Consider the following 25,683-nt stretch of genomic DNA (forward strand, 5'->3'; position numbering starts at 1 on the left):
GGCCTATTAAATTTTAATGAAATAAAGTCAAAGTTTGAGACTTATTCCTCATTGTATTTCTATATTTGTTTGAAGCAGTTTTTTTTTTTTTTTAATGTGCACTAGTCCTACTTCGGACATTGGAGGTTCACTTTGAATACACGAGATAGATGTTTCACGTCATTTTGACACCTTTACTCTTGTGTGACTCAACAACTGCATCTATACAGTGGAAAACACTGTGAAGTCAATAGTAGAGCATACTTCCCATTGCTCCACATATTAGACTTTCTCCCCATTCCATTTATGTATAGATTGCATCAAGAATTACTGTTTAATCACTTGGTGCACTGTAATTAGTTTAACTTTCTCTTCACAGGCCCTATGAGACTGATACATAGGGTGCTGCAGTATATTCCCAGATTACTTGATTAATACTGGTACTTGAAACTTTTTAAGCAGGCTTTCGCAGGCTAATTGAAGGCCATCCTCAAATATATACCAGTTGATGCTTTTTAGCATTTCCATGCAGACTCCAGTGAGTTGAACAAACACATGACATTTCACACTGCCCTTCTTTGCACACATTCAGTATTCCCTGTTGGCCCAATTTGGTGTGCATCCCACACACATATGCAGTATTCTAGGATGGGTTATATGACTGTTTGTATGCAACTTCCTTTGGAGGTGGAATGCATTTCCCCAGTATTCTAATAATGAATTGAAGTCTACCACTTACTCTACTTTCAATTGAGCATATGTGATCATTCCGTGCCATAATTTCACAAATATTTTTCACCCAGGTATTTGCATAAGCTGACCAATTACAACTGTGATCTTGATATTTTACTCATTTTGTGAAGTTCACAGTTTTATATTTCCCAACATTTAAAGCAAATTGCTAACTGTTGCAAAACTTTGAAATCTTAACAAAACATTTGTGTAACTTTTTGCCAGATAGTACTTAGCTGTAGGTAACTGCATCATCTGCAAAAAGTTTAAGGTTGCTGTTAACATAGTCTTCCATGTCATTAACGTACAACATGAACAGCAAGGGTTCCAACACTTTCTACTCGGGATGTTCCTAATGGCTTTTTTGCAAAATAAAAATAATTTTTGGATTATTGCTGAGGGAGTTACCCCCAACAGTGATTCCATACTAAAAGCATGGGTCAAAAAGAGTATGGTACACTGTACATACGATTGTTTGTTAGCATAATGTGCAAGCTGTTTCACAGAAAATATTACAGTGCTTAATTTATATGCATGCAATGTCTGTATGTTATCTTGATTGGAGTTTATCATCTAATATGATTCTCAACAATGTAATAGAGATACCATAACTTCTCCCAGTCTTATTTCATCTATCAATATATCTACGTGATCTTCCTTTTCTCTATATGTGAACAACATGAGGACTGTTGTTTTTTAGATACTTCAGTTCTCAAAATATTTGCTGGCCACACTTTCATTCATATGAAGTATTGCTAACTTCTGCTAGCCCAGTTTACCTTATCTTTTGTCATCACTGAAGTAACAGAGTGCCTTGTTGCATTTCTTCTTTCCCAAAACACAAAGAAGTTCAGATTCACTTGTGTGCTAGCTGATCAGCTTTCTTTGTAATAGTCAGTGCAGTTGAGATGATAGTATGCAAATAAATATACATCATGTACAATGTTATTTATGAGACAGCACAATTACTGTGCCATATATTGTCACCCATGGAAGTTTTCCATCATGTTTTGTTTATGATGTTGGTGCTTAAAGCACAGAATTTTATTGATCACATAATTAAACTGAATTTCCTTGGTAAGGTGGGGCACTTCTGTTGAATCTGGATTACTGGTAAAGCAAAAGACCTTTCATAAACTAATGAGTTTTATTTATTTATATTATGATTTACCACGGAAGTGACTGCAGCCAGAATTGTACTTCAGGACACAAAGGAACAAATCAATGCACTTATGTAATAATAGCTGGTGACTTAAGTATAGATATGCAGTCAGTGGCAACACACGAGACATTATAAGGACATACAATCTCTGGTTCCATGTAACAAATCCAAAACATACAGAAACATCTACCACATTAATAGACCATGTTCTGTCAAATACACCTACAGACAGACAAAAAGTTGAGGTTATAAATACTGTTGTTTCAGACCATTTTGGACAAACAACTGAACTGCGAGATCACATAAAAACTGAGGAAAATGTAGTGGCTGAATTTAGACAAACTAATCTTAGAAATCTGAGCAACCAACTTTTTTTTTCCTTAAAAGAAGCAAAGTGGGATCATATTTACAAAGAGGACAGCAGGATTTTAATAATTTGCTAGATATGTTGTCAACTTCAGTGGAGTTTTTAGTTTTGAAAGATTTAATGACTTTTTCAATTTCCAGAATGATGACTCTTGTTACTTCAGTCTGTTGTAATGTGCTAGCTACACTGGCTTGCAGGAAATTCATTGCTTGATTTATGGAGGCTTGCAAAGAAAGAGGTGGGAATCTTTCTGTGGCGGATTAAGACACCACATACATACAGCTTGTCCTAAATTATCCAGAACTATTAGGGGTAAACCAAACAAAAAATTGTTCACCACAGAAATTAAAAAATTAAGAGATGAACTGATTGAACTCTTTCAAACGTATCAGAAAAGAAAAGGACAGGTCAGTCATGAGGCTTACAAGTGTAAGAAGAAAGCATACACAATGGTGATAAGAGAAGCAAAGGCCAGCCACCAAAAATCTGAAATACAATCTTCTTCTAACATATTTAGAATAGCATGGAATTACATAAATGAAAACAGAAAAGAATTTCATGCTTTGAAAGATACAAATCTAGCATTGACATGGGAAGGGAAGAAGTGACACAACAAGTGTACAATATTTTCAACCAGCACTATATAGCTACAGTGGAGAAACTTCTAAAACAAAACATATCAGTACCAAAAAGAATGGAAAGACCCAAAAAGGTGCCCAAGAGTTTATACCTCCTCCCTACAGATGAATCGGAAGTTCTTAAAAAATTGGAGCACTAAAAAATAAAAATATAGGTGGTCTGGATGTCATCTAAGCAAAAATGGTCAAACACTGTGCTAGATATCTTGCTAAGCCTCTAGCATTCCTGATAAATTCAGTACTGAAGCAAGGAGCATTCTCAAAATGTTTAAAGATGAGTTAAGTTTTGCCAGTATTCAAAGAAGGGGAAAAAGGAAACCCCAGAAACTATAAGCCTATAATGATCACACCTGTTCTGTCATAAATATTAGAAGCAGTGATTAAAGATAAATTTATGAACTTCATAGAGAAGCATAACATCTTAAACAGTGCACAACATGGATTTAGAAAAGGAAAATCCACCAAGAATGCAGTCACAAGCCTTGTAACCCACATCAGTGAGGTACTGGATCATAAAAAAAAGTATCTAGTGTCTATTTAAACCTTTCAAACCTTTTGACTGTGTCTGTCATGAGAATCTTCTACAGAAACTGAACTGCTATGGCATAAGAGGGGAAAGGAAATAAAACATAAATCTGGAAATACAGAGAGAAATGTATGCTCTGATTTTCTGCAAGTGAAATATGGAGTATATATATAAACAAAGATGATGTGACTTACCAAACGAAAGTGCTGGCAGGTCGATAGACACACATACATACACACAAAATTCAAGCTTTCGCAACCAATGGTTGCTTCATCAAAAAAGAAGGAAGGAGAGGGAAAGACGAAAGGATGTGGGTTTTAAGGGAGAGGGTAAGGAGTCATTCCAATCCCGGGAGTGGAAAGACTTACCTTAGGGGGAAAAAGGACAGGTATACACTCGCACACACACCCATATCCAACTGCACATACACAGACACAAGCAGACATTTGTAAAGGCAAAGAGTTTCGGCAGAGATGTCAGTCGAGGCAGAAGTACAGAGGCAAAGATGTTGTTGAAAGACAGGTGAGGTATGAGTGGTGGCAACTTGAAATTAGCGGAGGTTGAGGCCTGGCGGATAACGAGACGAGAGGATATACTGAAGGGCAAGTTCCCATCTCTGGAGTTCTGACAGGTTGGAGTTAGCGGGAAGTATCCAAATAACCCGGACGGTGTAACACTGTGCCAAGATGTGCTGGCCGTGCACCAAGGCATGTTTAGCCACAGGGTGATCCTCATTACCAACAAACACTGTCTGCCTGTGTCCATTCATGCAAATGGGCAGTTTGTTGCTGGTCATTCCCACATAGAAAGCTTCACAGTGTAGGCAGGTCAGTTGGTAAATCATGTGAGTGCTTCCACACGTGACTCTGCCTTTGATTGTGTACACCTTCCAGGTTACAGGACTGGAGTAGGTGGTGGTGGGAGGGTGCATGGGACAGGTTTTACACCGGGGGCGGTTACAAGGGTAGGAGCCAGAGGGTAGGGAAGGTGGTTTGGGGATTTCATAGGGATGAACTAAGAGGTTATGAAGGTTAGGTGGATGGCGGAAAGACACTCTTGGTGGAGTGGAGAGGATTTCATGAAGGATGGATCTCATTTCAGGGCAGGATTTGAGGAAGTTGTATCCCTGCTGGAGAGCCACATTCAGAGTCTGATTCAGTCCCGGAAAGTATCCTGTCACAAGTGGGGCACTTTTGTGGTTCTTCTGTGGGAGGTTCTTGGCTTGAGGGGATGAGGAAGTGGCTCTGGTTATTTGCTTCTGTACCAGGTCGGGAGGGTAGTTGCAGGATGCGAAAGCTGTTTTCAGATTGTTGGTGTAATGGTTCAGGGATTCCAGACTGGAGCAGATTTGTTTGCCACGAAGACCTAGGCTGTAGGGAAGGGACCGTTTGATGTGGAATGGGTGGCAGCTGTCATAATGGAGGTACGGTTGCTTGTTGGTGGGTTTGATGTGGACGGACGTGTGAAGCTGGCCATTGGACAGATGGAGGTCAACGTCAAGGAAAGTGGCATGGGATTTGGAGTAGGACCAGGTGAATCTAATGGAACCAAAGGAGTTGAGGTTGGAGAGGAAATTCTGGCGTTCTTCTTCACTGTGAGTCCAGATCATGAAGATGTCATCAATAAATCTGTACCAAACTTTGGGTTGGCAGGCCTGGGTAACCAAGAAGGCTTCCTCTGAGCAACCAATGAATAGGTTGGTGTACGAGGGTGGCCATCCTGGTACCCATGGCTGTTCCCTTTAATTGTTGGTATAACTGGCCTTCAAAAGTGAAGAAGTTGTGGGTCAGGATGAAGCTGACTAAGGTAATGAGGAAAGAGGTTTTAGGTAGGGTGGCAGGTGATCGGCGTGAAAGGAAGTGCTCCATCACAGCGAGGCCCTGGACGTGTGGAATATTTGTGTATAAGGAAGTGGCATCAATGGTTACAAGGATGGTTTCTGGGGGTAACAGATTGGGTAAGGATTCCAGGCGTTTGAGAAAGTGGTTGGTGTCTTTGATGAAGGATGAGAGACTGCATGTAATGGGTTGAAGGTGTTGATCTATGTAGGCAGAGATACGTTCTGTGGGGGCTTGGTAACCAGCTACAATGGGGCGGCCAGGATGATTGGGTTTGTGAATTTTAGGTAGAAGGTAGGGGTGCGGGGTGTCGGTGGGGTCAGGAGGTTGATGGAGTCAGATGAAAGGTTTTGTAGGGGGCCTAAGGTTCTGAGGATTCCTTGAAGCTTCGCCTGGACATCAGGAATGGGATTACCTTGGCAAACTTTGTATGTGGTGTTGTCTGAAAGCTGACGCAGTCCCTCAGCCACATACTCCCAACGATCAAGTACCACGGTCTTGGAACCCTTGTCCGCCAGAAGAATGACGATGGATCGGTCAGCCTTCAGATCACGGATAGCCTGGGCTTCAGCAGTGGTGATGTTGGGAGTAGGATTAAGGTTTTTTAAGAAGGATTGAGAGGCAAGGCTGGGAGTCAGAAATTCCTGGAAGGTTTGGAGAGGGTGATTTTGAGGAAGAGGAGGTGGGTCCTGCTGTGACGGAGGACGGAAATGTTTGAGGCAGGGTTCAATTTGGATAGTGTCTTGGGGATTTGTATCATTAGAAGTAGGATCAGGATCATTTTTCTTCGTGGCAAAGTGACATTTCCAGCAGAGAGTACAAGTGTACTCTTTGACCAGCAACAAACTGTCCATTCGCATGAATGGACACAGGCAGACAGTGTTTGTTGGTAATGAGGATCACCCTGTGGCTAAACATGCCTTGGTGCACGGCCAGCACATCTTGGCACAGTGTTACACCATCCGGGTTATTTGGATACTTCCCACTAACTCCAACCTGTCAGAACTCCGGAGATGGGAACTTGCCCTTCAGTATATCCTCTCTTCTCGTTATCCGCCAGGCCTCAACCTCCGCTAATTTCAAGTTGCCACCGCTCATACTTCACCTGTCTTTCAACAACATCTTTGCCTCTGTACTTCTGCCTCAACTGACATCTCTGCCGAAACTCTTTGCCTTTACAAATGTCTGCTTGTGTCTGTGTATGTGCAGTTGGATATGGGAGTGTGTGCGAGTGTATACCTGTCCTTTTTCCCCCTAAGGTAAGTCTTTCCGCTCCAGGAATTGGAATGACTCCTCACCCTCTCCCTTGAAACCCACATCCTTTCGTCTTTCCCTCTCCTTCCTTCTTTCCTGATGAAGCAACCGTTGGTTGCGAAAGCTTGAATTTTGTGTGTATGTTTGTGTGTCTATCGACCGGCCAGCACTTTCGTTTGGTAAGTCACATCGTCTTTGTTTTTAAATATATTTTTCCCGCGTGGAATATTTCCCTCAGTGAAGGAGAAGGAAAAAACAACCAGTAAGAACTTGCAAATGGCAGAAAGGTATTTTACAGAAAGTAACTTATTGACCAACAGCAACAAAATTAAGTGTACAAATTTCAAAACAAACAGAACCAGTGGAGCAGAGGAATTTACTCTGTGCATTGGTGATGTACACTTAGAATCAGTGGACTGTAACAGGATTCTGGGTATAGATGTGGACAAATTTCTGACATGGGGAGAACATTTTGACAGGATCTGTTCCAAAATAAGTATGAATATATTTTTAATCAAAAAAAGTGCTATACGGTGGACACAGAAACCTTGCTTAAAATGTACTATGGACTTATTTTCCCACACACATTGTTCTGTATCCCAATATGGGGTGGTGCAGATGTACATGTAGAAAGAATTGTAGAACTTCAAAAGAAAGCCATTAGGTGCATAGCTAAACTAACACCTCAGGAATTCTGCAAAAACAAATTCAGGGACTTTAAAATAGCGACTGTACCAAATTTGTACATATGAGAGAATACTTCTTCTAATGGTAAATGGTACAGCACCTCTAAACAGAGACTTTCATGGTCACAACACAAGAACCAGAGAAAATTACCACATCTGCAGCAAAAGACTGAAAATGACACAGGGGCCCTAGAGTTGCAGGATGCTTATTTTATAATAGACTACTATTTACCATCAAGAGCATAAAGGAACTGACCACCTTCAAAAGAAAACTCAAGGAACACCTCATCTCTGGATGAGGTAAAACAATACTTGTTGCCAAATCCATAGGACAAATGTAAGTTGGAATGTCAAATTTTCCTGAAAGGAGGAAAAGGAAAACAAAATGTAGTGTTGAAAATACATAAGAAAACATACAGACTAAGATGTAGTGTTGCAGTTATGTATAAATGTCCTAATATTTCTATGCAGCGAGTTTAACATAGGTGAACTAAAAAAATTCTTCTAAACGTATTATTTGTTATTATTAGCAGTATGACAAGAACAGTTAGATTGTAGACTTTCCCTATGAATGCTAGACTGTTGCATAAATCAATGCAAGTAATCATATATCACTGATTAAAAATATTATCAGTAAACATTACTACAGAATTACTTCATGTATCAAATGGCAAATTTCCAAGAAATTTGTTTATTTCTGTATAAATTTGCAACATAACATGTCTAAAACCATTGTAAAACAGATCAATGACAAAAAATAAACTATAACTATTAATGCACCGTTTCAGTATACCCACCAATCTAGTCCCTAGAAAGGAATTACTACTTCCGTCCATTTTAACTTGGTTGAATTTTATAACATGACAGACCCACATGCAATAGGATTTTTCTGATATTTCACTATGAGAGTAGTATGATAAGTCTGGTAAATTTATGTTAAAGAATGGAACATTTTGGTTGCACCTTCCTGGTTGGTGAACTTGATTATTCTAAGGTTCGTATAAAGAATTTCAACCTTGTACGGTGTTCATTGTTGACAACCATTTGAATTGGTGAGTACACCAGCAATAGAAAATGATGAACACTGATTTTCATGCCATTATGAAACACTTTCATTTGAAGTGTTGGACTGCCAAACAAATCAAAACAGAACTGGATGAAGTTCATCCAGACTCTGCACCATCATTGAAGACCATTTACTTTTGGATTAATGAAATTAAATGTGGTTGGGCAAGCACCGAAGATAAAGCACACTCCAGCTATCCAGTTGATGTCATCACTTAGGGGACCATTGACAAAATCCATGATATGATAATGCAAGACAACCAAATAAAAATTCGTGAGATTACTGAGGCTGCAGACAGCTCAACGGAGTGCATAATATCCTGCAAAGGAAATTGGCTTTGAAGAAGTTGAGGTGGCTAAGGTGGGCGCTGTGATTGCTCACATTCGACCAAGAGCCATCTTGCAGAACATTTCAATACAATGTCTGACAATGTTTAATCACATGAGTTGTTAAGCTGATTGTGCAACGATTCTCGCACTTGAAAACTATTGCTATCTTCGGAATTGTGTGCATGATATTTTTCCGAAATACTTTTTCGCCGATTTGTGACTGTTGAGAAAAACCTGGATCCATCATTACACACCGGAATCAAAATAGAAGTCAAAACAATGGACAAAGGCTGGTGTAAGTGCACAGAGTACTTCACATAGTTCTTTTCCTCCCAGCAACATTGGTGACATTAACACCATTCCTCTCTCTCAGACACTGTCATGTTCTATTGTAGCATGGATTTATTTCTTAGCCTCACAGAGACATAATTCAGACAACTGTTACATTTAAAGTTCAAAAAATGGCTCTGAGCACTATGGGACTTAACTGCTGAGATCGTCAGTCCCCTAGAACTTAGAACTACTTAAACCTAACTAACCTAAGGACATCACACACACCCATGTCCGAGGCAGGATTCGAACCTGCAACCATAGCAGTCACAAGGCTCCAGACTGAAGCACCTAGAACCGCTCGGCTACCGTGGCCGGCACGTGTAGAGTACCACCACAAAACAAGCTATGATAGTCAACTCCTAATAATCACAATAGATCAGGTTATCCTTTAACTGTACCAAGGCAAAAAAATTTTGAGACTTATATAAAAGAATACTGTCACGATAAACAACATTCATTGGTTACTGAACTGCTTTCTCTATCAGCAGTGGAAACAAAGCTTTTATAGTATCCAGTCAATGAAGTGTCCCATGATGTTTTAAGTTATCACAAATTACATTTTTTGAAAGAAATAATGGGAGGATTATCACTACATGTTTTGCATGAATGTATGTCCTAAAATTGCACATTTTTTTATTTTACTAGAATGTGGTATATGTGACATGCACTATAATGAACTGCAAAATATATGCTGTTTCTAAGTAAGAGTACAACAACATTTTTTATGTGCATTTGGGTTCCCATTATGACGTGTGATGTTTAACATTTTATTTTACATACGGTTTCCTACACATCCTCCCACAGTATACAGGTAAGCTCATATGTAATGCTAAACATTTCCCCCTTTCTTTATTGATAATGTATCTGCTTTCTCTGGCAAACACAAAATTATACGGCTCCTGATGCTTTAAAAATTATGCCTTAATGGAGCATTTTTCTTCTCCATGGTGTAACATTATAGACAGTTTTAAAATTGAAGTTTCATATAGATAACAAAAATGTCAAATTGATAAAGCCTATATACCTACTTCAGAGTCTATAGAAATGTCACACCAAAACACTAACAGCAAACTCTGGATGGAATATACATAATGGTATCAGAAGTACACAGATGATGTGATGCATGATGCTTAAAGACATTCATGTTATTTACTTCGTACGCGCACTTGAGATTGTTCCTGTTTCAACCACAAACTTCATAAACTCATTATTTTTTATACAATAAAAAGACAAAGCACACAGTGTGCAATAATTGGGCAAAAGTTGGATCTAGCCACTCACAAAAATTGTAAGCAATTATGATGTGCATTGTTTCACAAAATTCATCAAATTATTTTAGAACAATTGCAGCCTCCACAATGGGGGAGGATAATAAAAACCTACGTTTCCTCAAAGTGATTCCAAACAGTACTAAAAATTGCGATCAATTGAGAAGAGAATTAACTGTTGGGTTAAATTATACTCGGTCATTACCTAGTAAACCATTATTTTTTATTCAGCACCTCCATTTACAATCTGCAGGTAACTCTTTATTTGAAGACTTATTATTTTATTGAAACAAGTCTTCCAAATGATGCAATATGTCTCATCACTCATATTTGCATTCCATTCGACTGTCTTCATAATCACTGTGTGGGGAGTAAATAGGTAGAAAAGTCGTCACATTAGGTGCAAGTGTTTAAAAATTGTGTTTACGAAGGCTGATGAAAAAGAAATTGGCACACTGTTACCTCCTAACTTGGGGAAACATATTCATCAGCAGTTTCAGGAATTGGTCGCATTACACTTGTCTGGTACATGCTGTTTCAGGCTATGTTTACATGAACAGTAGTGTGTCTGCAGCTCTCAGTATAATTGTCAACGTGTGCCTCACTCTTGGGGATATATACATCAAGGCTGCTGAAAAAATTGTTATGCAGAACTATGAACACTATTTACTGCTCTATATTTACAAAATGTGAGAAAACTGCAATCAGTCAATAGTATATGTAGAAAGCGTTTTTTTCCCTCGTGATAATTAGTTCTTTCCTTGACAGTTAGGAAATTCACAAAACTTTGTCATAACGACTCTTTTGCAGTCAACATCATGTGACAGAGGAACTAAGTACTGAAATGTGTTCCGTGAAAGAATTAATGTCCATGCCATTAGTCTCAATGCCTGTAAAGTACATAAATTCTTTGTAAAACACATTGCAAATTGAATCTAAGGTCGTATTTACGCAGTGAATCAACGAATGTTAATGAAGACAGGTTTCATAGACCTAGCAAATTATCAATCAAACTTAGTCGTCGAATATTATAATTTCTTGTTGGCGTGTTGTTTCAGTATTCCTTAATCTTGCAAATGCCTGGTTTCCGTTTTATATTCAACATCGCACGAGCGAGCCATATAATGATAAGTTTCTTCAAGAACGACCGAGTAACAACAACCAAGCCGTCGCGATCGAATGAATCGTTTGACAGTGCACGAGAAATCACAAGTGTCAATTCGTTGCATATGAGAGCATCGCTCCGCTCGCCATAAATTATATCTTCGGTTAACGTAACCTGTGATCTCTTTGGAGTCATTGCCGTTTGCCAGGTGGTTGTGAATGGGCAAATAGTTCACGTTAGAGGAACTGTTGTTTACTTGAAAAGGTAATTTTGAGGATATCGTGGCACGGCGTAGATCATAAAAAAGTTAATTTTACAAGGTGATGTCCTAGCGGTGTTCTTCTGCAAGATAGTCATTTCCTTTAAATAGAGCTCATAAAATGCTAACCATGGGGAAATTTCCCGAATATATTTTCGTAATTAAAGAACAATTAGAATCGTTCAAAGAAGTAATCTATTGGCGATTAAAGAATATCACAAGTCAGCTGTAGTACAACGTCATGTGTATTGCCTCCCATGTCCCAAAACTATTTAAATGTATAACAACTGTCATTAAAAGTCTCCGAACAATTCACCATTCTGTTTGTACATTTGTTTGCTATGACATTATTAGCTAACATAAACACGACGTAATTTTTTCAGTTTGAAGTGTATCTCAAAAACTGTTGTCGAATATATGCTGTTGATGTAGAAGTTTGTTTGGCTGAATAGTGTTCGTAATCCTAACTGAAGCAATCGTTAAGGAAACATATGTGCATACATACTTTCTCAATGTATTTCGTGTTAATTTTTGCCATGGATACAAGAGTATTGGCTTAAATTTTTGATGACATAAGGAATTGCAACAGTCTTATTGTAAGTATTTACTATACTCATGATATAACTGTAATACATCATTCCTATGTGGAAGTCACATACCAGCAACATTACATCTCTGCCATCTTTCATCAGTGAACATACAGACTGGCTTGTATACATTATAGATGCACACTTACCCATTTGTGTGTGTGTGTGTGTGTGTGTGTGTGTGTGAGAGAGAGAGAGAGAGAGAGATTCTTGAATTTAAATTCCAAATATTTCTTTTGCAGCTGTCACGCCAGTCACTGAGATTTATACAGACTTTTAACACAGCTTCTTCAAATATACTACACATTCATAAAGGTAAGAATAACTTCAGGTGAGAAAATATACACACTTATAGAAAGGTTGATGCACTGGTTTTAAAATACATTTAGCTGTCAAATTTGTGCCGTTGCAGATGGTGGGAATCATTTCTTGATGTTGCTCTCAATTTTGGCCTCACCTGGCATTTGTTGGACTTACCCTGAGCATAGGAACTTTCAGACCTACCCTCATATCTCATACCATCACATGATGAGGATCATTGTTATTGATATTATGAAAGCATAATATGTGAAACCTTGACAGTTACCACAGGACAAGATTCTTTAAACAAATGGCACAGATGTTCCTAAACATTTTGTAAATTACGCTTACTTTATTGTTAAAGCTGGAATAAATGAATAATGGGCCAGCTTTCCTTTATCACATTCCTTGAGATTTATTTCAGAATTTCTCATATGAATATCGTTTGCATTAATTTCAACTTTAATCTGCAAGAAATTGAATAAAATACAATGTAATATTAAAAATAAGTAATTTTGTATTAATATTCTACAAATGCAAAAATTTACATTTTTGTTGGAAGTGGGCCTAATCATAACACGACTTTAAGTATTTAGTAGTAACATTGATCAAAATGTGTTTCATGATCATGTGTGCTGTAGAGATCAGTAGTGTGGTACAGTTCTGAAGTATCATCAAGACATATGATTTTAACTTTTTTCATTTGTAAAAAAGACTACTGCTGAAATACAAGTGGCCACTAGTTTTTTGTTATTGTTTTGGTATTGCAAATATGATGGGTAAAATTTTAAAGGGAACCCATCACAAATTTCAGATTGTTTATTTGTACTGACTATTTCATACATTTTTTCTAAAATATATTGTTTTTCTGTTTTCTCTCTTTTGACAGGCACAAATATGCCGTGTCCTTTTATGTCATATTTGTCTCCAAATTTTGTTCGCAATTATGGAGCCAATCTTATTAAAACCTATGGAAAATTCTGTCCTGTGATCTCACGCCTTGTCACTACTGTGGCATCAGTTGATTCAAATGCTGAAGGTATTTTGCAGTTTAAGTATATTTACTTTTTAATATAGACATATTGTGCTGTAGGTAAAATTCTTGATAAAAATCTGTTATTTACAAACAAGCTCTCCCCCTCTGCTTGTGGATGCCGTTTTTTGAATTGAAGCATTCTAATGTTTTAAGATATTAAGTTTTTGTTACTAAACATTTTGCACTGAAATCTGTTTTGGTGCTCTAGAATGTTTGAAATAACTATGGTGAGAAATATCAAGAAATCATCTGATGTGACATCATGCATATTGGGAGGTTATTAACTAAATAAGTGTGAGCTATGGTGTTAGTTAATGTCCTTAATGCTTAATTTCACTTCTAGTAAATCTTTGTGTTTTGTATTCTGTAGAAACGTTAATTGTGATTCTACAGCTACTGTAATTATTTTCTCGGAACCTTGCATAGTAAAGGAATATGGTTGCATGTCATCTTTGACTGACAATTGCTTATATTTTATGAGCAGCTACTGTCTGACTGTGTCAGTATGTGGTCATTATTTTCACTTGTACCATTTCAGGAGTTATTGTAATGTAAAGTGTATTTGGTTAAAATAACAGCCATAATACATAAATATGAAAATTATTGTACAGTAGTGGAATGAAAGTCCTCATTTTTCCATTTGCAGCAGCAGATGCGGTGAAAAAGTGTCCTTTTCTAGCAGAGGTTACACCTTTGGTAAAAGAGGCTAGCAAAGAAATGCAAGATGATGTTATTGAGCTGTCTCCATCAGCAGAAAAAGGTGAGTATTGTTAACTGGTTCTGTGTCACTAAAATAGTGTGATCGTTTGGTGGTTACACACATGGTAATTAGCTGAGAGCCTTAGCCTGCCACCCCCTCTCTCCTAAACATGGGTTTTGAAACCACACTGTAGTGGCTTTGTTCTGTCAAACTGTCTTTCACTTTTATCATCACTTCCAGTACCCTTGCACTTATGAAGTGTCCACTAAGCTCTTGTGCTCCTTAAACTATTTGATTTCTCTACATCCCTTCCTCAGCTACACTTTTTTAATTGCCATCTCTTTTCTTTCTTTTAACACAAATGTTCATTATAAACTATGGTCACTTTATAATGTGGATAAGGATGTGAAGGGTTCCCATCCTCATCTAGCTGTCTAAATTTAGCTTTTCAATGGTTTACTTAATCGGTTAGGGTTAGTTATAAGATGGTTCCATTGAAAAAGATATGGTTGGTTTCCTTCCCCATTCTAGGCTAATCATAGCCAGTAGCCTGTATCTGATAATCTCATTGTCAGCATATCACAGATACCAAATCATTTTTTCATGCCCAAGACCATTCATAATCTCACTCTTGCTAGAAGTTCCAACATACACACAGATATGCTATGATAAGAGCTACAAAGTACCTCAAAAGCATGCTTTACTTAGTAGTGATATTGTTTGTTGAATATTGTGTCTTTTCTTCTGTCATTTCCTCTCCAGCATGAATGCATGTCAGTTCCATCTTTGGTTGCCAGCATATGTTACAGACCATAGTTTTTAGTGTATGACATGAATTCTCTGCATGCATCATTTACATTTATGTGGGAAATGAGCACAGACAGTGAAAATGTAAATTGCATAAAAAACCAGTATCCTATACTTTGGTATGTTGTTAATAGTTGACAGATAAACACGTATTTTGTGAACCAATGAATACCTGAGGTATAGTTAAAGAGCCCAGGTTGCTTTTCTTTCTGCTGCAATGTGTCTTTTTCACATACTCAACAGGACAAGAGTTTTTGGGTAACCAGCAACAAGTGAGTAATCTCATTTTATTCTCATAATTGATAGCTTTAACCCTTCGCCGTACTTTCACGAGTCCGACTTGTGGAAAGAAATGCGAACCAAATGTATACGTCATGAGTCACACTTGTGAGAATGAAAGTCATGCCAAAGAATTTTGGTGTGTGTTGTATGTGGCTTATTTAATACATACATTATCCACACAATAATACCTGACCAGAGAAAGGAAACATTTGTGGATTATAGAACAACTATACCAGAAGTAATGTTAAAAAATGTGGAAAAGCCGACACCTCTTTGACTCCAAGCACAATACTGGACCTGTTTCCGAAAACATATCATTGTGAGGCCCAAAAAAAGGGGGGGGGTGGCTGTGCAAAGTTTGCATGACACACAAAGTATGAAGTAAAACAGTGTGGGACTGCATGGTATGTGAAGTGGAATTATATCTACCACAAATGCTTTCGATACTACCATGCCATGCAAGACTACAAATTTTTAGAGTTGAAGGTATTTTCCTTTTAGAAATTCATTTGAGGGGAGCATTTGTTCTTGTAATTACTGTTTTTACAATATCTACATTTAGACAAAGTGTTATTACATTTCTTCTGAAGAAGTCAAACATGAAGGAGCCCACGAAAATTATAATCTCTGGTAAAGTATTGTTTACGTGTAAAAAAAAATATATTTTAAAGTGTCATTTGAAATATTGTATTACAAAAATTTAAAAAAGGCCCAAGAATTAAACTAGTGTTAAAGTCTACACAAGTGGTATCATGTGAAACAAATAAATGTATAGCTACATAACAGATATCTATAGGTCAGCTCATATTGTGCCTCATACATCGCATGTGTCGTCTCCAATCACTTGGGCACATATTTCATCGGATTAAATGACAAGGAGGGATTAAGGATTTCATATTGTAGTCCAAGAATATGTTAGGTTAATGATGAGATGTTAGTTAAATTTATCATTAGAAAACAAATACCTGCCTGCAATTCTCTCACTACCTGTTTAAATTCAGCTCTTTGTACATCACTTTGCAATCCCTCACACCATTGTAAGTGCTCAAACAATTATGAGAGTTTGTGCCAGCTCCTTAATTTTTACCATATTTTACATATCAACTCTTTTGTGTTTAGAACTGACTTCTAGTCATGTCAGTTATGTATTTTTGTGTTACAGTGGAGCAGATAAGAGAAGAAATTTCAAAGTTAGAAGAAAAAGATATTACTGAAAAAACTGAAATTCCTTTGAAAAAGAGCAAAACTGGTGGTGAGTTTCCCATATAAATTTGTGCTTTGTTTTGCATTACTTTAAAGGTTTTGTTCAGTTACAGTTTTATGTCACACTGAAAATATAAGTAATTACTGCTATACCTTGGTGCAGTTTCATCTTTATAAAATGCTGTAGGAACTTTATATGTAATGAATATGGTCCAGTGGCACTGGTGTAATGTTTGCCTTTCACCTAGTTGCGGACAAGTGTTTCTATTTTCTTCCCATGAGCCACATTTGGTCCATTCTTTAATCAAATTGTAAATCACATTTTGATTAAATCTGTGTGCATGATAAGTACAGTGCATAAAATTTTATTCTTTACATCAGGCTTGTTCACCAGTCTCATCTCACAGCAGTGTATGGTGGAAAAGGGGGGGGGGGTGAGGAAAAGGGAAAGGAGGGAGGTACCGCAACATGATAGCTTCGCAACGAGTTTAAGCCACCGATAATGTCATATTATACAGACGTGTATCGCTTCAAGGGGTTGATTAATGTGTATTGTGGCAAATGTATTTTCTGAAACTGTAATATTAAAGAGAAATGAAACGTCCTTTTTTAATATTCTAATGAAGCAAAGTAATGGGCAGCTAACCATGAAATGTGATATTTCTTAAGATTGGCGCAATCTTGTGATGAATCCCATTTTAGGACGGAATTTAAAATTACAGATTTGTACTGTTAAACACAAAAGCACAGGATGTCAATGAATATACGTATTCTGATTTTCACTAAAACATCAGTGTATGGCATTGCTTTTTTGATACTGCTAATTCAAAGAAAAGTTTTTAAGTTGAAGCCTGTCAGTGAGCTTCTGTGGGTACATTTCATTCTTTAAATTACTGTGGGGGGGGGGGGGGGTGGAAAAAAGAGAAAGAAAATAACTTTCTCACACAAATTCGTAGGTCTGGGTTTTGAATAATCATAACTGCAAATCTGTAAAGTCATGGAAATTTACATTAAGAAAAATTCTTACCGAAGTCTGTGAGACGAATTTTGTTGTGAATCATATCGTACAAGTGCTTGTCACAGATTAGGTCTAAAAATGCTAACTGTAGCACAGTTTGCATATTGTCAACATCAACTGAAAAAGAAAATCAAAAGACATTAAGCTTTTCATTTAACTTTTCAAAATCTGGGAAATGTATCTCAACTTTGTGGAGAAGATAATATTTTGATCCTGTTAAAAATTCCACTTTGCTCCCATTGTTAAAGAAGGCAACTTGGAGAATGGAGCAGTGGCCCCATTTCCCAGCTGTGTAATCCACAGAGATAGTTTCTTTTCAAAACCCTTTATGCAGTCATAAATCTTCAAAATTAACACATTTTTACCCTCCAATAAATAATTCAAAACATTCATATGGTGTGTGATGTCAGAGAGGAAGGCTGAATCTGCTATCCACCCTTACCAGTTTTCAATTTTGAAACAGACTTACTATTCCTATCTGTATATATATATCTGTTTCACTAAGAAGCTAAAAAAATCTCTCAGGGATTTTATCTCGACTCAGCCAGCATGTTTCACTATGATACAGCACTTTAGCACAAATGCTTTCCCGGTCTTACAGAAAGGCTTTGAACTGGCAATATTTGAGAGCATTACAGCGAATGACTCATTGTACAAGTCGCTACATGAACTGCCTTCATGTTCACAATCTTAGCACATAAATTCTCTTGGTGGAGACTGCTGTATATTACAAAAATCTCATGTAAATGGTAAACAATTGTTGCATCTCCCAGAAAAGTGCTAGAAATTGATATTTCGGCCAACCGTAGCTGCTCTGCTGTCTGTAGCCACGGATTCCTCCATTGCAGACTCACACTGTCAATACATATGGGTGTAGTAGTATATCCCTAGAGTAATCATTTAAAGCTGGTTCTTGAAACTTTGTTACTAGACTTTTTCGGGATAGTTTACATCTTTCTTAAAGAATCTGCCAGTTCAGTTCCTTCAGTATCTCTGTGAAACTCTCCCATGGATTAAGCAAACCTGTGATCATTCATGCTGCCCTTCCCTGTATACATTTGATATCCTCTGTTAGTCCTTTCTAGTATGGGTCCGACACACTTGAGCAAAATTCTTGTACTGGTTGCACGAGTGATTTGTAAGCAATCTCTTCTGTAGGCTGATTACACTTCCGCATTATTCTACCAATAAAACAGTCTACCACCTGCTTTACCCACGACTGAATCTATGTGATCATTCCATTTCATATCCTTACAAAGTGTTATATCCAGGTATCTGTATGAGTTGACCTACTCCAACAGTGACACTCTGACGTTATAGTCATAGGAAGCTATGTTTTTTCGGTTTGTGAAGTGCAAAATTTTATATTGCTGAACATTTACAGCAAGTTGCCAATCTGTGCACCAAGTTAAAATCTTATCAAGATTTAACTGAATATTTATGCAGCTCCTCTCAGATAATACTTCAATATAGATAACTGCATCATCTGCAAAAAGCCCGAATTTATTATTAATATTGTCTGCAAGGTCATTAATATACAACATGAACAGCACGGGTCCCAACACTCTTCTGTGGGGCACACCCGAAGTTACTTCTACAACTGATGATGACTCTCCATCCAAGATAACAAGCTGTGTCCTCACAACCAAAAAGTCCTCAGTCCAGTCACAAATTTCACTCGATACCTCATATGGTCGTACTTTTGACAATCGGTATAGGTGTGGTACTGAGTCAAATGCTTTTTGGAAATCCAGAAATATTGCAGCTACCTGGTTGCCTTGATGCAAAGCTTTCAGTGTATCATGTTACAAAAGTGCAATTTGGGTGTCACATGATCAAAGTTTTGGTTGGCATTGAGGAGGTCATTCTGTTAAAGATACCTCATTAAGTTTGAGCTCGGAATATGTTCTAAGATTCTACAACAAATCGGTGTCAAGGATATTTGACAGTAGTTTTATGGATCATTTCTACTACCCTTCTTGTAGATGGGTGTGACCTGTGTCTTTTTCCAAGAACTGGGCACAGTTTTTCGTTCAAGGGGTCTACAATAGATTATAGTTAGAAGAGGGGCTAACTCGGCTACAAATTAATGATAGAATCTGACAGGGATTCCATAGGGACCTGCAGCATTGTTAAGTTTTAACATTTTCAGCTGTTTTTCAATCTACTGACACTATTACTTATTTCATTCATCCTTTCAGTGGTATGAGAATTAAGTTGGGTCATTTCTCCTTGGTAAAGGAACATTTGAAAATGTAGTTACGCATTTCAGCTTTTGCTTTGGTACTCTCAATTTCAATTCCAGTCTCATTCGGTAGTGATAGCATACTAATTTTGGTGCCACTAATGGTCTTTATATATGCCCAGAATTTCTTTGGATTTTGTGAAATGTCGTTTGACAATATTCTGCTCTGGTAGTTGTTGGAGGCATCACACATTTGCATTTTACACCTGTTTTCAGCACACAGTATGTCCAAATTGTTTTAAATTTTTATGTTTCTTTGTTACTTCCAATATTTCATTGTCATAGGAGATTAATTTTAATTTTTAGAATTACACTTATTATTTAGGTATGAAAGTCTCATATGAAGAATGAAAACTTCACTCCTCAGTCAAAGTGAATGTAAACTCAGAATATGAAGCCTGTAGAAGGTTCTTATTAATATGAAGAGGAGGGGACCGTATGATAGTATGACAGTTAGTGACAAAGAACAGCATAAGGTACCCCGCACTTTAACCCTAAAAAAGTTCTCAGTTCCAAAAAGTAAAGCTGCTTTATTTTATTCTCCATGGCTTATGATACCATTAGTGTTTAAAAAAGAATGGAATTTGCTTATTTTTATTTGAGAACTTTTGTTCTTGTATTTTTGATACATCATTAGATCAGCATTTAAGTTAAAACTACAACAAATGCAGCACTATTTTATTAATTTTGACATATTACACAATGTGTGTGTGCAATATTGCATTTAAGCCGTAGTATCAAGGGATAAAATAAGGTGAAGTAGTGTCAAAGATTTGTGGGTAAGCTGTACTTTTCATGGGTATTTCTCTTTCAATTTGTAAATCCTGTTGTATGAGGTTTTCATTAGTGCTTCAGGCTGTTATAAGATTGTGGTTATCAACATACTCTGTACAGATTAAAATTACTTTGTGATTGACATTTTAGCAAGTCGAGTGGTAGGGGTAAGCAGTTATCCAATCACAACTCTTTCTCAAACATGACGTGCTTACTGTGTTGCCTGTTTTGTAGGTTACATGCAGCACCTTGTGAAGTATGGCTGGCTGCATGCCAGCATGACTTTTTCCCACCACTGCAGCCTGTCAACCACAAAGTAATTTTAATTGGAGTGTAATGATCAACATTTTTTTTAATAGGCCATGGTTAACAGCTGTTAAATATTTTTGAACATTACAGTTGTATTGCTCATCTGTTGAAAGAAAATAAATTGAATCACACAATCTGTTTGCCTGCATTTTAACCCGATGATGTTTTTGATTAAAATTGTTTGTGTAATGAAGATTACATGACCTGAATAGTTAAGTGATACAATCCGGAATTTTAAAAAATGCTCATAATGTCTTCATACACAATTATTCTTGCATATTCTATTCTTTTGTTTATCTCTTTTTGCAGATGACATCTTCCAGTATGAGGAATTCTTTCATGAACAGATAATGCGAAAAAAGAAAGATCATTCTTACCGTATATTCAAGAAAGTTAACAGATTGGCATCTGCATTTCCTGCTGCATATGAATATAGTTGGGGTGAAAGGCCTATTACAGTTTGGTGTTCAAATGATTATCTCGGGATGTCATGTCATCCAAAAGTTAAGGAGGCTGTGAGGTAAACAAAGTGAATACTTATATTCTGTACCAAAGCAGTATAAGGTAATAAATAGGGACTCACTTTCAGTAGGAATATGATATTCATTGATGCTGTAATATGGAGCAGCAAAATTCGCAACTGGAGGAACAAGTAAGGAAGGTACCCCCTCTGCCTTTCCTGCATGCCTCCCCCACTTAAGATCTCACCATAGCCCACAGCTGCCAGAAATCAGAAGTTTTGGGACTGTGTCAAAGTGTGTAGAGCCAAATGCGGGAAATTTTACCATTTAATAATATTGTCAACAAAGGTGGGTTACACATAGATGACTTAATACTGCATAATGTGCTACAAGGCACTGACTGGGAAATAGCATGTTTACCAATATCAACTAGTCATTGTAACAAAAATTTTACAGCCAGAAGCAGAAAAATGACTTCTTTCAAACAATTAATTATGGTTGTGGAACTTTGTGTTGAGAAAATGTTTAAAATACTGTTATGAAGTAGCAGCCATAGTTCCATTCATGAGATTTTTCGAATTTTAATGTATTTTCATGTGAATTTTAAGGAATATTGCAAAACATACTATGATTTGTTTATATGGTAATTTACAAATAAAATCCAATTTCAGTTATACCAAGATTTATGGCACAGTGGTTAGCACATTGGACTCGCATTCGGGAGGACGACGGTTCAATCCCGTGTCCGGCCATCCTGATTTAGGTTTTCCGTGATTTCCCTAGATCACTTGAGGCAAATGCCGGGATGGTTCCTTCGAAAGGGCATGGCCGATTTGCTTTTCCATCCTTCCCTAGTCCGAGCTTGTGCTCCGTCTCTAATGACCTCGTTGTCGACGGAACGTTAAACATCAATCTCCTCCTCCTCCTCCTCCTTTATACCAAGATTTAAGTATTCATTAACTCTGCATATTAATTTCAACCTAGGTGCAAAGCAGAAGATACAGGTCCTCTACTCACTACCACTAAAATCTACAAATGTGCTAGCGCAGGCACTATACCCCTGTAGCTTTTGTGCCATATTCAATAAATTGTTGGCCAGAGAGAGGAAAGAGGAAGAAAACCAAAAAGGGACTAGAGAGAGGGAACAGTGTTTAAAAGTCGAGGCAAGAGAAGGGACAAGAAACAAAATGGTTAATTTAAGTTATTGTTTTGTGACCATGTTGTTCTAAAGAACTAAGTGTATCTGAAAGATCTGGAGGAATGTAAATGCTTTCCATGAAATTTTCTTGACAGCCTTCTTTCATAGTGTCATTCACTTGAAAATTTTCAATGTGAAGTAAACATTTACCCCAGTCTCCCACAGGAGCATTGTCAGTGGCTTCCTAAAGTAAATTGTGCACATCTGTAGTGCTGAATATAATGTACTGAGGTGACAAAAGTCACGGTGTAACGATATGCACATATACAGATGGTGGTAGTATGATGTACATGTGGTATAAAAGGGTAGTGCAACTGCAGAGCTGTCATTTGTACTCAGGTGACTCATGTGAAAAGGCTTCCTGTATGATTATGGCCACACAACAGGACTTCACAGACTCTTGAACGTGGAACGGTAGTTGGAGATAGATGCATGAGACATCCCGTTTAGGAAATCATTACAGAAATCAATATTCTGAGATCCCCAGTGTCAAGAGAGTGCTGAAAATACCAAATTGCAGGCCTTTTATTTCTCACCACGGACAATGCAGTGACAAATGGGCTTCAATTAACAATCCAGAGCAGTGGCAGTTTCTTAGAATTGTCAGTGTTAACAGACATGCAACACTGCATGAAATAACAGCAGAAATCGATGTGGGACGTACGACAAACTTATCCATTTCGGCAATGTGGCAACATATAGTGTTAATGGGCTATGGGAGCAGACGATTGATGCGAGAGCCTTTGCTAACAACATGACGTTGCCTGCAGAGCCTCTCCTGGGCTTGTGACCATATCAGTTGGGTCCTAGACAACTGGAAAATGTGGCCTGGTCAGATGAGTCAGGAATTCAGTTGATAAGAGCTGATGGTAGGGTTAGTGTGTGGCACTGACCCCATGAAGCCATGGACCCAAGTTGTAAACAAGGCACTGTGCAAGCTGGTGGTGGTGCTATGATGGTGAGGGCTGTGTTTACATGGGACAGACTGGTTCCTGTGGTCAAACTGAACTGATCATTGACTGGAAATAGTTATGTTTGTGTACTTGGAGAACGTTTTAACCCATTCGTGTCTCCAAACAATGATGGAACTTTTACAGATGACAGTGTACCATGTTGGCAGGTCACAGTTGTTCATGATTGGTTTGAAGAACATTCTGGACATTTCGAGAGAATGGTTGGGCCACCTAGATCGCCCGACACGAATCCCATCGAACATTTTTGGGACATAATCGAGAGGTCAGTTTGTGCACAAAATCCTCCACCAGCAACACTACCACAATCATGAACAGCTATAGAGGGAACATGGCTCAACATTTCTATGGTGGACTTCCAACAACTTGTTGAGTCCGTGCCATGACAAGTTGTTGCATTATACCTGGTAAAAAGAGGTCAGACATGATATTAGGAGGTATCTATGATTTTTGTCACCTCAGCTTATTTCTGAATGTAACTTTTCCTTTCAGTGGCACCCATATACCACATTTATCCAATGATAAGACAGCTTGCTCCTTTTTAAAAAAAAAATTTTGATTTTATTTTATAAAAAATTTCCTACTACCAGTCACAATTTTCTTTTATTTATATTATACACAACACATTTCTGGAAACAAGTTCCATTTTTGAGTGTGTTTTTCTCTTTGTATGATGTCTTTTTTCGTAACGTTTTTAATGTGTGAGGTTCTGCATTGTTGTGTTGTCTTTACTGCAATATATAAAAATGCACAATTTTTAGTTGAGTGTTGACCTTTATTTACAGTTTGTAGTGAAATTTGGAAGAACTTATTCTTGTAGTTTTCTTGTGGTCCATTTTTGCAGAGTCTCACACATATTAAACATCACATACAGTTTTCTGTTCACAGTTCCCATTGTGAATAACAAACTTACATAAACATGTAATTACAAAGATGTTTTTAGAGGTAATCAACAGAGATAATGCTGTAGGTCCTCCATAGTGTATGATATACTTTTTGCATAGAGGGTATTTATCGTAACAATCTGGATCGTTAATTTGCCTGTATCTATTTACAATTGTGCTTCTTTTCTGTATTCTACTATTTTTATTTAAGTATACTTTCAAAGCATCTGAAGAAATTCATTGATACCTAGTGTCCCATACATTGGCAGTGTATCAGAGAAGAATGCAAATATTTTCAGGCTCCAGAAAGTAAAAGTTGGTTTTTCTGTAGCTAATAAATAACATAGTGTTGTTATGACCAATGCTCAGACTCTGGAATATACAAAGTAATATGCCAGAAATGCCCCATGTTTTACCTAGGACAAACAGGCTGAGGTTTCATCACCAGGTATACAGAACACATTGAAGCCTAGACACACAGCAGCAGCAAAACACAAACACACCCATTTGGAAAAGTAGAGTGAAATGTCAAAGTACTCCACCAATTAAATAAAGGGCGTAAAATGAACCTGTTAAAACAACTGGAGATACATTCACATTACAGAAACTATGAAGATGAAATATTAAATGGAAAAACTTGATAGTGAATCAGCGAATTTCTTCAGATGCTTCAGCAGTTTACTTAAAATAGTAACACACAAAAATAAGCACTGTTGTAAGTAAATATAAGCAAGTCATGATCCAAATCATTATAAATACCCTGTACACAAAAGTATATTGTTCTCTGGAAAGAGCTATATCATTATCTCTGTTGACTACATCTAAAAATGTTTTTGTAATTGTTCATGTAAGTTATAAGACACTGCACAAATGGACCACAGGAAAACTGTAAGTGCAAGTTCTTCCAAACGTTGCTGCTGTCTGTACATAAAGATTAATAATCAATAAAAAATTGTACATTTTTATATATTGCAGTACAGGAAAAAGAATGCTGTAGAACCTCACACACAAAAAAAGTGGCATAGTGTACAGAGGAAAATGCACTTGAGAATGGGAATCATTTCCCAAAACACTACATGTTAAATATAAATAAAAGAAAATCTTGACTGGTAGCAGAAAAGCTATTTGTAAAAAAACCTATTGTTTTCACAGTCTTTAAAAACACATTTCTAATGGATCAAATCAGATTAATTTTTTGTTTTTATTTTAGTGTTGTAAAGAAGAGACTCCTTGAGAAATTTATTTTTAGCATATTCTAACTAATCAAATGTATTAACTGTCATGTTGAATTAAAATGTCTTAAGATATGCCTAAAAAGGTTAACACTTTAATTGTAATCAGTTATAGTTTTCTCTTCGACAGATTG

The 25,683-nt window shown here is 37.2% G+C and overlaps 1 protein-coding gene across 2 annotated transcripts in view; it reads left to right on the forward strand.

Annotated features, from left to right (window-relative positions):
- The window catches only part of LOC126183578 (5-aminolevulinate synthase, erythroid-specific, mitochondrial), a 117,290-nt gene that overhangs the window by 54,616 nt on the left and 36,991 nt on the right, over nucleotides 1–25,683 (forward strand). Inside the window, exons 1-6 of one of the 2 annotated variants that reach the window (XM_049925676.1) lie at nucleotides 11,406–11,547; nucleotides 12,372–12,444; nucleotides 13,319–13,468; nucleotides 14,112–14,225; nucleotides 16,417–16,506; nucleotides 21,113–21,323. In XM_049925676.1, the coding sequence (XP_049781633.1) occupies nucleotides 13,327–13,468; nucleotides 14,112–14,225; nucleotides 16,417–16,506; nucleotides 21,113–21,323 (557 nt within the window). In that variant the 5' untranslated portion in view covers nucleotides 11,406–11,547; nucleotides 12,372–12,444; nucleotides 13,319–13,326. Of the gene's footprint in view, nucleotides 1–11,405; nucleotides 11,548–12,371; nucleotides 12,445–13,318; nucleotides 13,469–14,111; nucleotides 14,226–16,416; nucleotides 16,507–21,112; nucleotides 21,324–25,683 lie in introns of those variants that run through there. The other variant, XM_049925675.1, reaches the window with a different exon arrangement.

This window comes from Schistocerca cancellata, chromosome 4 (assembly GCF_023864275.1).
Source record: "Schistocerca cancellata isolate TAMUIC-IGC-003103 chromosome 4, iqSchCanc2.1, whole genome shotgun sequence".
In the NCBI taxonomy this organism is placed as follows: domain Eukaryota; kingdom Metazoa; phylum Arthropoda; class Insecta; order Orthoptera; family Acrididae; genus Schistocerca; species Schistocerca cancellata.